Source organism: Acipenser ruthenus, chromosome 3, assembly GCF_902713425.1.
Source record: "Acipenser ruthenus chromosome 3, fAciRut3.2 maternal haplotype, whole genome shotgun sequence".
NCBI classification, from domain to species: Eukaryota; Metazoa; Chordata; class Actinopteri; order Acipenseriformes; family Acipenseridae; genus Acipenser; species Acipenser ruthenus.
In genome coordinates, this window is record NC_081191.1 from 94,441,630 (window position 1) to 94,454,691 (window position 13,062).

The 13,062-nt window shown below is 37.2% G+C and overlaps 1 protein-coding gene across 4 annotated transcripts in view; it reads left to right on the top strand.

Moving 5' to 3' along the window:
* Positions 1–13,062, top strand: part of LOC117394847 (dipeptidyl aminopeptidase-like protein 6) — a 261,273-nt gene that overhangs the window by 122,083 nt on the left and 126,128 nt on the right. Inside the window, exon 1 of one of the 4 annotated variants that reach the window (XM_033993497.3) lies at positions 4,627–4,747. The exons of the other annotated variants lie outside the window; for them this stretch is intronic. Coding sequence (XP_033849388.3) covers positions 4,697–4,747 — 51 coding nt within the window. The 5' untranslated portion in view covers positions 4,627–4,696. Of the gene's footprint in view, positions 1–4,626; positions 4,748–13,062 lie in introns of those variants that run through there. 4 annotated transcript variants of the gene reach the window in all.

A 13,062-nucleotide genomic window follows, 5' to 3' on the forward strand; every position in this document is an offset into this window, starting at 1 on the left:
ATAATGTCATATTCAACTAAGTTAGTCCCAACTAAGTCAGAAAAAACATCGCTGAACTCCACAATAAGCTTACGCAGCTTCCTTTGCTGATCTGGAACCAATTGTTACCCCATCGAAATTATTTTTGTGCTAGGAGTCTCTGGACAGGGGCCTAAATCATCCTCTGCATTGCCTGGGGCTATAAATAAGACCTGTCTAATTTCATAATTCACCTTTCCTATATCCCGAATCACTTCATATGGCCCCTGCCATTTAGCACATAATTTCGATTCTGAGGAGGGAAGCAGCAGCATTACCGTGTCTCCTGGTTGAAAGGTTCGAATCAGTGCATTTTTGTTGTAATGCTGCTGTTGCTGGTTCTGAGCCGATTTGAGGTTGTCCTGGGCCAAACGACCGACCAAATCGGCTTAGCGCCCTCACAGGTCAGGAAGGAGATTTACAACCAAAAATCATTGTATTTCTGTCACACATACGTGAGGAATGAATATTAGTGTTAGGGTTAAGTTTGAATGAGTGTTTACTTCAGTTCAATTCAACAGTAAATCATATGCTTGTTCATATGTAATTAGTTTTGAATTAATGACACATTATAAAGTGTTACCAAAAAAAATGTGTCATCATAATTGAAGAATGTAGGGGTCTATTTTAACAATGGCACACCATGTATAAATAAATCTGTTACAGCGCAGACCTCCACTGTCGTTCTTTATTGCTTTTAGTGATGTTAATAAAAGGAACGTGGGATTTATAGAGCACAAGGGTGTCGATCAGCTCTTAAAACCCATAGCCTCGTAAGACTGTATCTCTCAGTAAATAATGCTTAACCTCTTTATGCATACTTCATTTTAAATGTAGTTATGTGCAAAACGGGAAGCATAACAGCAAAGTGTACAACACAAATAACAACAAACTACAACACAAAAAACAACAAACTACAACACAAATAACAGCAAACTATAACACAAATAACAGCAGTGTCCAACACAAATAACAGCAAAGTGTACAACACAAAAAACAACAAACTACAACACAAATAACAGCAAACTATAACACAAATAACAGCAGTGTCCAACACAAATAACAGGAAAGTGAACAACACAAAAAACAACAAACTACAACACAAATAACAACAAACTACAACACAAATAACAGCAAAGTGTACAACACAAATAACAACAAACTACAACACAAATAACAGCAAAGTGTACAACACAAATAGCAACAAACTACAACACAAATAACAGCAAAGTGTCCAACACAAATAACAACAAACTACAACACAAATAACAGCAAAGTGTACAACACAAATAGCAACAAACTACAACACAAATAACAGCAAAGTGTACAACACAAAAAACAACAAACTACAACACAAATAACAGCAAAGTGTCCAACACAAATAACAGCAAAGTGTCCAACACAAATAACAGCAAAGTGTACAACATAAATAACAGCAAAGTGTACAACACAAAAAACAACAAACTACAACACAAATAACAGCAAAGTGTACAACACAAATAACAGCAAAGTGTACAACACAAATAACAGCAAAATGTACAACACAAATAACAGCAAAGTGTACAACACAAATAACAGCAAACTACAACACAAATATCAGCAAAGTGTACAACACAAAAAACAACAAACTACAACACAAATATCAGCAAAGTGTACAACACAAATAACAGCAAACTACAACACAAATAACAGCAAAGTGTACAACACAAAAAACAGCAAAGTGTACAACACAAATAACAGCAAACTACAACACAAATAACAGCAAAGTGTACAACACAAAAAACAGCAAAGTGTACAACACAAATAGCAGCAAAGTGTACAACACAAATAACAGCAAAGTGTACAACACAAATAACAGCAAACTACAACACAAATAACAGCAAAGTGTACAACACAAATAACAGCAAAGTGTACAACACAAATAACAGCAAACTACAACACAAATAACAGCAAAGTGTACAACACAAATAACAGCAAACTACAACACAAATATCAGCAAAGTGTACAACACAAAAAACAACAAACTACAACACAAATATCAGCAAAGTGTACAACACAAATAACAGCAAACTACAACACAAATAACAGCAAAGTGTACAACACAAAAAACAGCAAAGTGTACAACACAAATAACAGCAAACTACAACACAAATAACAGCAAAGTGTACAACACAAAAAACAGCAAACTACAACACAAATAACAGCAAAGTGTACAACACAAAAAACAGCAAAGTGTACAACACAAATAGCAGCAAAGTGTACAACACAAATAACAGCAAAGTGTACAACACAAATAACAGCAAACTACAACACAAATAACAGCAAAGTGTACAACACAAATAACAGCAAAGTGTACAACACAAATAACAGCAAAGTGTACAACACAAATAACAGCAAACTACAACACAAATAACAGCAAAATGTACAACACAAGTCTGGGAGCGGTCTGTAATCGGATCTTAAAATGGATTAAATGGCAATTCTTTAGGAAGGTAATACGAGAGGCATTCATCAGCTGACAGAGCACCCTCATTTCACTGTGTAAGAAGCTCGACATTCAGAACCTGCTCATACTAGACCAGCTACAAGAAATCATATTTCAGATTATCAAGCATTCAAATTACCCATTAAAAAGGCATTTGTTTTGTGTTAGCAGAATTTGTGGTATTAGTGTAGAGGGCAAATGAAAATACGAAGGTTGGTGTAATTACTCAGTCTGGAAGGTTCTGACAAGGAATAAACAAACTGAGGCAAGGCAGGCACTACTGTTAGCGGCCCATCAGTATACCTGACAACAAGTAGTTACATAAGCCATTTATATGCTGAATGACTGCCAGCCTTTTCTAACTTGTCTCTCGTGATATTTTCTAATCTTGGTATCCATCCCATTTATTGTACAGCCCTATCTTCCCTGTTAAAGTAGCAAGTATCATTGCAGTTTATAACCATCAGAGCTAAGCTGCGCATAAAAAATTCTAAGTGATAGAAGCGTATGCTGAGTACTGTTTCAGTTATTTATGAGATAGTATTATCTTCCTCAGTAAAATCTGTTTGTTTTTGTTTCAACTGCATGAGGTATATCTGAAATCACTTGAAAACCTCAGACCATTTGGTTCCCCAATGCTTTGCATAGAGTACTTAGCATATGGAATTAGATAGGCCAATATTGTTTCAGTTTAGTTTCTTTAAAAAAAAAGAAAAAAAGAAAAAGCATGTTCTTGAAGCCTTTGCCTATATACGAATCAACAATGTGTGACACGTCCAATCCATGCGCATTGTTCATAGTGAGTGGCGCTGATATGTTCTTGCACACCGCCTCCCCCAGGGCTGATATCTAATAAACCGTCTGAGAGGCCCACTTGATATTTTCAGTGTAATGGAAACTAGTCTAACTCTATTCATTGACTTCAGGAATGATACCTATATAGTTGATAGCAATATACAAACATATTGTAACCTTGAGATAATTACTTATGGAGCTGGAAGAACATACAGTAGGCCTAAGTTCTAGATGTTTTTCTTTGCAAATACTGTATACTGGTACAGTGAAGGATGCTGAGGTCTTTGTAAGAATGATAGGGCAATAGGTTGATATTGTACCCAATCTACTGTTAGTATTTTGAAGGCTCACATTTTACATTATGAAAAGTAAAAAATGCAGTGTGTTGAACAGCACAAATATGCAGTTTCATGAAATGTATTTTATGCAAAGTTTCATGAAATGTAAGTATGTATCCAACCAATGACCTACATTCTGATGCTCAAGGTCCAAATAGAGGGTTTATTTTTCTGTAGCACTGTAGAAGCCTTGAAACACTCACTCTAACAAGAGCATAGTCCAAAACAGCCCAGAGTTATATAACAGCATTCTGCATGATGACTCACTTAATATCGACAGTCCTGTATACTGCATAACTATAGTATCTCAAATAGAATATTTGAGGAAAATGATGTTAAAAGAGAAGACTGGTCTACAGCACAGAGAAGAAAATCAGGTACAATCATATATTGATGTACAAAGCCAGGTGTTTTTAGCAGGTTATCAAGTTTTTCCACCCTGTTTTGTTTTGTTTGTTTTTCTTTTTACATTTTCCACACACTATTTTTTGATATTACATCATGCAAAATTAGTTGAAACTGAAATTATAGGATATCAAGTTTTCCAGGACACTCCAATTGTTCATTTTGTCATGAGTGTGTTAATGAGATATTTAAAAGTAGTATGAAGTATAACTGCATAAATAATTAGAAGTATACGAATAGCTTAAAACAAATCTGCATAATACTAGAATACTCGAATAATATTATTTGTGTAACTCGTTGGATTTTTTTTATTTCAAAGCCACACTTTATGTTGCCTTGATTTAGATATCTCTACAAAGGAATCAATGGGATACTCAGTTTAAATTAGTCTTTCGTTATTGTGAAGCATGCATCTCGTTGAATAATGTTTGGTCTATAACCTAAAAGAAGCGTCTAACATCCTCCCTTTATTCTCTGTGGAGTTTGTTAATGTGATGTTTGCTATTGGCTGTTTTCTGCTGAGCTGTGAATGGTGTGGTTACCCTTGGCAGCATTAAAAGCCAGGGAGTGCCTACCTTTGAAAGGCTCTGCGGCTCTAAACTGTGCTGGACATCAAGGGGGTGACTTGGATGTGTCCTTGAACCAAGTACCAGAGATGAATAAACCAAAGCTGTCAAAACTGGAGAGTATTAAAAACGTATGGAAGGTGAGTTGCTTGGATATAAATATAATAACCATTATTACACAAGAATGTTTGAAGACAGAAATGATAAAATAATGTATAGTTAATGCATTAGAGAAGGAAATAAACAACAACAACTGAACACCTGAACTCATGCTTGTTCGTGGAGACCTAACATAGTCAACATGCTGTCTCATGTCTTTCAGCTTTTCTTTTCTAAGGGAATGTAAAAACTGCTTTATGTTGGTTTAATTAGGTTCTATAAAGTGTACGTATACAGTGTAGTATACAGTGTCACACTATTAAATTTAGTAACAATTGAAAAAAAACCCTGTAAAACTGATATTCAGTCTGCACTTTACGTCAGCAAAACAAGGTACAAGCATAGCCACGTGGTGTGCAAGGTGAGTCACACAGTCAGGGGAGCGCAGGTTTGTGTCCTGGCTGAGCAAAGTCGCCGGTCTTTGCTGGGTTTTCCAAAGGAAGCGTCGCATTGGCTCTGGTGCTCGCATGGGTTAGGGAGGTAAAACCGGCAGGGACTGTTTCTCCTCATTACGCTACAGGGAACCCCACCAGCCAGGTGCCTAGTGAGCTAAGGCAGGCACCTTCAGGGCTGGCTTTTGTCCTCCAGGGACCGGAAGCTCGCTGACATCCGCTCTCGAGTTCCTGGGTGTAAAAGAAGAAGATGGCTTGGTTGTGGGATCAGAGGACGCCCACTGTACCTTCAGTTCTGCTGAGGAGCTGTGTGGGGAATCGCTGCGTTGAGGGCGTAAAATAATTGGGCATTTATTTTAAAGAAAAGGAAAAAAAATTAACGATTAAGAATGTGTAACTTTGCCTAATTAAGAGTTAGGTCCCTATCTGTTTGTCTGAAAGATAGTGCTGCTCTTCACAAGAATTCCTTTAATGTTTAATAGCTTTCTGGACCTAAGAAGATTTAGAAGCCTTTGCAGTGTAATCTTGTCTGACTATTTACTGACTTCAAGAACGATTGAATCATCCAGAGGTAAGAAAATGTAGTGGCCTGGAATAGGGTATCAGAGATGCTGAGATTATAGCATTCATCTTTGGGAGACTAGACTGGTCTTGAGGCAGCATTTAACAGAGGGTATCTATCAATGTTATATAAACAGTATGCTAGCGATACAGAGGATGGGTTTCAGATCACCCATGCATGTCTCTGAACTTTATTTATCAAAGGTTCTGTCTGGAAAGGGGAGGTTTTATGAAATGGTCTGTGAGTCTATGGAGAGTTACTTCATCCACAATTAATGAACACACATGCAGTGTCTTCGTATATATAAGTGAGAATCGTACAGGATATACTTTCAGGCTGAACACATTCTTTTTTTCTACTTTTTTTCATGATAAAGTCACCATCATCTGGATTTTAACGGCAGTGATCACAACATGTATTACATTTCAAATATATTCTGCATGAAATGACTTTCCTTATCAATCATTTACTGAACAACAATACCAGACCTCTAGTGCAATTATTATCAAGGCTGTATAATAAATGATTTCGTTTTTTTTTTTTTCTTGACTTGCAGGGTGTGTTTCATTAGATAAATGTAGTTGTGGCAAAGTGCCCCCCCTGTGTATGTTATATGTTACGTGTTGTGTGTAAATGTTGCGGTATAGGCATTGGTACACGGGATATAAGCGGGTCTGTGTTTCACGTGTGTGTAAATTGTATATTTGTATTTAGGCACGGGGATGGCACATCACATCACATCACGTGCAAGTAAAAAGTAATAATATGTGAGCACGGGGAATTGCACTTTAATTAATTCACGTGCAGTTGTACCGAGATTCCAATTGAATGATTGACTAGCAATTGAGTCTCGGTACAACTGCATAAAAGCTGCATGTTTTCACTCACTGGTGGTTGGGTGTTCGAGAGTGGAGAACGGGAGAGAGAAAGGAGTAAAAGAAAACAACGTAAATAATAAGTGTTTATAGACTCACCGTGTTTGTTTGTGTGTCTGTCTGTGCACCGTTTGTAGTGTTAGTTCGTTTTTGTTTGTCTGTTTATTTTTGGCTACAAGTGCCGTGTCCTGTGTTTTGTTACAACCGTTTATTTTCTGTCTGTTTATTCATTAAATGCTGAGCGAAACCATTCGCTCAGCTCCACCAAACTCCACATCTCTCTGTCGTTTGTGTTCCTGTTTCTGGTCTGACGCCACTCACTCCGGCCGTCTTTGTGACAGTAGTACATTGTGTTTTGAAATGTAAAGCTTGTTTTTTTTTTGCGTACTTTGTTGAAATATATAGCACTGTATCTGAAAGGAAAGATATGCAGCTAATTTCTCAGTAAATTATAGTTGAGCAGCTCAGTTTCTCAATTTGACATGAGTGAGTTAATGGAAATGACACCCGACCAGGCTATTTGTAGAAAATGTCCTACTTTAATAGCTAGATTCTCTATGATTTATGTCATATGCAGGAAGCTAAACTAGTTTCCATTGTGAAAGGTCAGCATTTTAAGCGAAGTACAATAATGCACTGCGTTACCATGGATATTTTGAATCAATTAAAAGTAATATGACACATTCCCTAAGACATGTATTTATTTATTGTATTAACTATAATTAATTTGTCTAGGGATTCTTAATGCTATTTTCCTGAGAATGTTTAGTCCACATAATAAAAGTATGTAGTATATATGTAACAGAAAGCTATATTCACGCTAATACAATTATTTAATTGAAAATGTAAATGCTGATTACAGTCCAGGTATCTCGTTGTGCTGTGCTCACAGACATGTGGTATATTCACAGGGTGATTATAGACTTGTCTGTTGACAAGGCTTTCACACATGTGTCTTGGAGACTTGAGAAGGAGCAGCTCAATGTCATCAGTCTGGCACTAGACAGCCAAGGGCTTGCACATATTTACATAGTTTTTTTTTTATAAATATGTACGCATGCATGCAGTCTGGGCTCTGATATGTCAGATCTCAAGAGCAAAGCCAGGCTGGGCCTTGACAGAACCACAGCACACCAGGACATCCTGCAGGGTATAGGGTTGGTGGCTCATTAGGGGCCAGTGCCAGTGCCTAGGGTTGCCGCCCGTCCTTGTTTTCCCTAGATTGTTTTGAGGAAGGTGTCCTGGGATTTCAATACGCCTTCCCGGGAAAGACAATATTTTTGTGAGCTTTATTTAATTTATATTTAAGTTTTATGTTACTTGCTTACACAGGGAAATGTAAAAAAAAAAAATGCAATGTGAATTTTCATTTACTTTTTTATACTTGCATGTGTTGCAAGTGTATGTTTGTAAGCATGATTTAAATAACATTAAGTCTTGTTAAAAGAGGAAATGTTAAAACTGCAAAAAAGCTGCTACACAATACTGGTATTGAAAGGTACCTTCTTTTAAGTGCTAAGACTCTGGCCAGACCAGCAGCTCTTGCATTGTTGTGAATAGCTTTGCAGAGAATAATACAGGGCATACGTTGCTTGTACAGCCACACATGCTATGCCTTATCTAGCCATGCAGACTACTGGATTTTGGTACATGGCACAGAACACAGTGACGCAATACAAAAATGCTCATAGGGGTCAATGTTAAAGACCATATCACATGGATAATTAAATATGAGTGTAAATGTAGCCAAAATGATACCATGCTGAATGAAGGGCAGCAGTGTGGAGTAGTGGTTAGGGCTCTGGACTCCTGACCGGAGGGTTGTGGGTTCAATCCCTTGTGGGGGACTGCTGTACCCTTGAGCAAGGTATTTTACCTAGATTGCTCCAGTAAAAACCCAACTGTATAACTGGTAATTGTATGTAAAAATAATGTGATATTGCGTCTGCTAAGAAATAAATAATAATAATAATAATAATGAATGAGCTGAGACCTCAAACACACAACTTTATAGTTAATTAACCATGTGCCATTATGGGGTCCAACAGCGCCCCCTGTGGCATTCATTTTTATTTCATCATTGTTTTGCGTCTGGCGTGCTCTGTACCAGTACCACGATTCAGCACTCTGTGTCGTCTAGATAGGCCACATGTGTGGATATGCCCAAAGTGAAATTAGCTTTACAGTGTTACAGAGTCGCCATGACTGGAAAAAAAAACAAAGCCGAGGCAGAGGTCTGATTTCATAAATCATCACATAAATAAAGAAATACAAAATGTATAAATATTAAAACGAGGTGGCTGATTCCAGCTTCTCTTCATGGACTCTCAGGCATATTAATGCATAGAATGCAAAGTGGCTGATTATGTCATATCCATTGTAAGGGTTCTGAATGAAGGTAAACATGGAATTAACTACTTTCTTACACTATAAGAATGAGACCAGACCATGTTTCAAATTTTAACAGTGTTTACCATTTATTTATTACAAATACCCACATTACATTCTGCACTGAACGTTATTGTTCAGATATAATATATGCCACTAGTATTAACAGAGACAGACAATTGACCAGGTAACCTCAGCTCCTGGAGAGAACCTCAGCTTGATACACCAATGTTCTTGATGATCTGGAGGTACTGGGAGCTTCTCTGTCTGTCTCCTCTATGCCTGGTGTTTATACACTAGCAGCTCAGAGCCTACGTGACTACAGTGTGTTTCTGCTATCTTACTAATTATAATTAGGGCTTCTGTTTTTCAGGTTGTATTAATTGTATTTTTCGGTGCTTATTTTTAGCTATTTTCGTTTTATGTAAATCGTTCTTTTAGGGGCTTTCGTTTTTTATATACTGTATGAAATGAGTGTTTTCGGTTACTTTTCAAAATGCGTGAACGTTTATTTTTTGTGTCAAAATACATACAGTAACTCGACAGTGCATGCACACTTAAGTTGTACCTTCTTTCCTTTGCTGTCTTGGAAATCCCTATGGTCACGGGCACATTTTTCTGGGGTTTTTGTGTGTAGACATTTTTGTACATTTTGCCACAATTCTGTTTTAAGTCCTCCGTATCTTAACTGTAATACAGCTTGAAATTCCGCTGCCAAGCTTCCATCCTGATTGTAATCTCGTTTTAAACCTCGCAAGCAGAGTCTCCAATAGAAATGTAGGAGTGTGCTGTCACTCAGTAGTTGGGGCGGGTTTAAAGTATTCAGAACAAGTCAATGATAGATACAAGTCAGGAAGACGGGACATTGCCCAGCAGCACAGGGAAATGTATTTATTATTATTTTTGTAGTAGGTTTTATTTTTTTTAATGGGAAAAGGGTAAAGTCAACATAAATAGATTAACCATTTCCACAGTTTTTCCGTGTTTTCCGGTGTTTATTGGCTATCCACTGATTTAATTTTTTTTGTATCGGGGGTGTTTTGTCGGTTAAAACTGAAAATCAGAAGCCCTAATTATATTGCTGTGAAGCACAATTATGTAATAAACTCAGTTCATCAGTTGGTTTTCTTGATGATAAGTTAAGTGCACTCTGTAGAGTTTTATCTGAAGTGTTCCTTGTGTAGCAATGCATTATTTATAATTTGTCCATTTGTAGAACGGCTAGCAATTTGGTGCAGATGTTCTCTACGCCACTGCACTTTATATCTGAGCTTACATAGTTACTGAAAAAGGCATATAATGTAAAGGATAGTAGAACAATGAAATTAGGCTGACTGTAAAATGTCTTTGGAATTCTGGTAGTGACAGATAAAGGTACCGTAATGTGGAAGTTAAAAATAGAAAGGTTGCTATCTAAAGATCCAAAAGATCTTATTTTTAATTAACTGCTGTGCTTTTTTTATTTGACTTGAAATTCTCAAGGTTTTTGTTAATCTTCCTTTTAAAATTCTTATGAGACGTTCATGTTAATTAGTAATTTTATAGCCTTATGTTTGGCATGTGTCCCTTGATAATAATGTTTCCTGAAATGTATTTCATGTGTCAGATGAATCTTAAGATATGAAGTACTGTATAGGACTGAAGCACATTTCAAACTGTTCCAGAGATAAATTACACATTGGTAGGACTATTTCCTCTTGATAGCCCTAGAAATGGCTGCTGGCATTCCTGGCAGTCAGTTTTAATGATAAATTCCATCCTAGACTATTTCTAGTGGTTTCTACGGGAATGTGTGAAGTACTTTGGGTTGTTACTTTACTGGAATGTGAATCCATTATCATGCAGTCAATAAATTGCAAGTCCAGGATTTCATCACACTTTTTGTGAACCTGAAGAAACTAAGCCGTGGTGCATTGTAAAAGGAGTACAGTTTATCAAAACATATAATATATTTTAAAGACATTTTGGGGTCCCCCTTTTTTGGGGTGCCAAAAAAAATAAAATAAATGCAGAGCACTTTCTTTCCATTTAGAGGAGACGTGATGCCAGCATTGCATAGGTCCCATTGGCCTACATGATTAAAATTACATTTAGAATCAATAAAAAAAAAAGAAAACAGCAACATTGGTTCATTTAAATGAATCATTTGCAACTTGAATTAAGAACCAGTCAATGAGTGGAATGTTTATATGCAATCATGTGCTGATAATGACAAACTTCAGTTTTTTGCATCCTGTACACCAGAGATAGCCATGCTTAGGAGGCTGTGTGGTCCAGTGGTTAAAGAAAAGGGCTTGTAACCAGGAAGTCCCTGGTTCAAATCCCAGCTCAGCCACTGACTCATTGTGTGACCCTGAGCAAGTCACTTAACCTCCTTGTGCTCCGTCTTTCGGGTGAGACGTAGTTGTAAGTGACTCTGCAGCTGATGCATAGTTCACACACCCTAGTCTGTAAGTCGCCTTGGATAAACAATAATAAATAATAATAATGCTTAGACTGTTACATTTACGCAGTTGGTGCGGAGAACCTAGTAACATGACCTCAGTCTTAGCACAGTTCAGTTTGCAAAAAAATGTGTTGCATCCAAAGTTTAATATCAGTTATACAATTAGTAAGCTCGGAAACAGCCAGTTCAATGTCAGGTTTAGTTTGCAAGTAAATGTGAGTGTAGAGATGGAAATTTACGCCATGATGGCTAAGCATTTGACCAAGCGGCACTAAGGTCCAGTAAAACTACTATAGAAAGAGCACCTGAGTCAGAAGCTCTTAATTGGATTGTATATACTGTCTCTCCTCCAGCACTCTTAATTGGGTTGTGTACACTGTATCTCCTATAGCACTCTTAATTGGGTTGTGTATACTGTATCTCCTATAGCACTCTTAATTGGGTTGTGTACACTGTATCTCCTATAGCACTCTTAATTGGGTTGTGTACACTGTATCTCCTCCAGCACTCTTAATTGGGTTGTGTACTCTGTATCTCCTCCAGCACTCTTAATTGGGTTGTGTACACTGTATCTCCTATAGCACTCTTAATTGGGTTGTGTACACTGTATCTCCTCCAGCACTCTTAATTGGGTTGTGTACACTGTATCTCCTCCAGCACTCTTAACTGGGTTGTGTATACTGTATCTACTATAGCACTATTGATTGGGTTGTGTACACTATCTCCTCCAATTGTCCTTTATTGGTTCAGAAGCTCCCAGCATAGTAGGGTGGAAAAGATTAATCTCCCTTCAAAACTACAAAATTGTTTAGTTTTTTTTTTCCCCGCAGTGCCATGCATTGAACCAAGAGCACTGCCTTAGCATTCAACTGCATTTCTATAAATCCTGACCCAATATTATATTTTTGTTATGAACACATTTTTTTTACTGTGTAACAGAACTGTCATAAATCAGCCTGGGGGAACTAAACAACACAGACAAATGTGTTTTAAAAAAATATACAGCATACAGAAAAAAACTGCTCCGATTATAAATCTTGTTCACTGGGGTAAGCTGTTTGGCGCCATAGGATACAACTAACACACAATTACTGTTTATTTTTTGTGACAGTTCCACTTTCTGTGTGTTTATATAATTCAGTCTTTATAGTACATCACTGGGCTGTAGGTGCTAACTAGGTCATAGGTTGGTTTTTCTATAGATAACTTGGTTTTAGGTCTCTCCAATATATTTGGTAAGTAATCACTTGCATAAGAAGGATTTTCAACAGGATAGTGCACACATGTTTAAATGATAAGTCATCGCATGTCATTAGGGTGTTCTGAGGAATAGCACTTCCATCTTTTAACAGGTCTCTTTTAGCAGGTCTGTACAACAAACAACAGTAAAAGCTGCTTGTTTCATCCATCATCATGATTGTATAATTTAAAATGTGTATCACAAGTTTGTTCAAGACTTAAATTTTTGTATTATACACTGCCTTTTCCTTTTCCTTTTCCTTTTCCTACTCTTGTGCACACTGTCAAGTGGGCTCTCCACATAGCAGCCCCACACAAACTGGCTGCTTTCTTTAAATACCCTGCACCTGGCTCTAATTTACAATGATAGCCAGGTGCAGGGGATCATTACTAA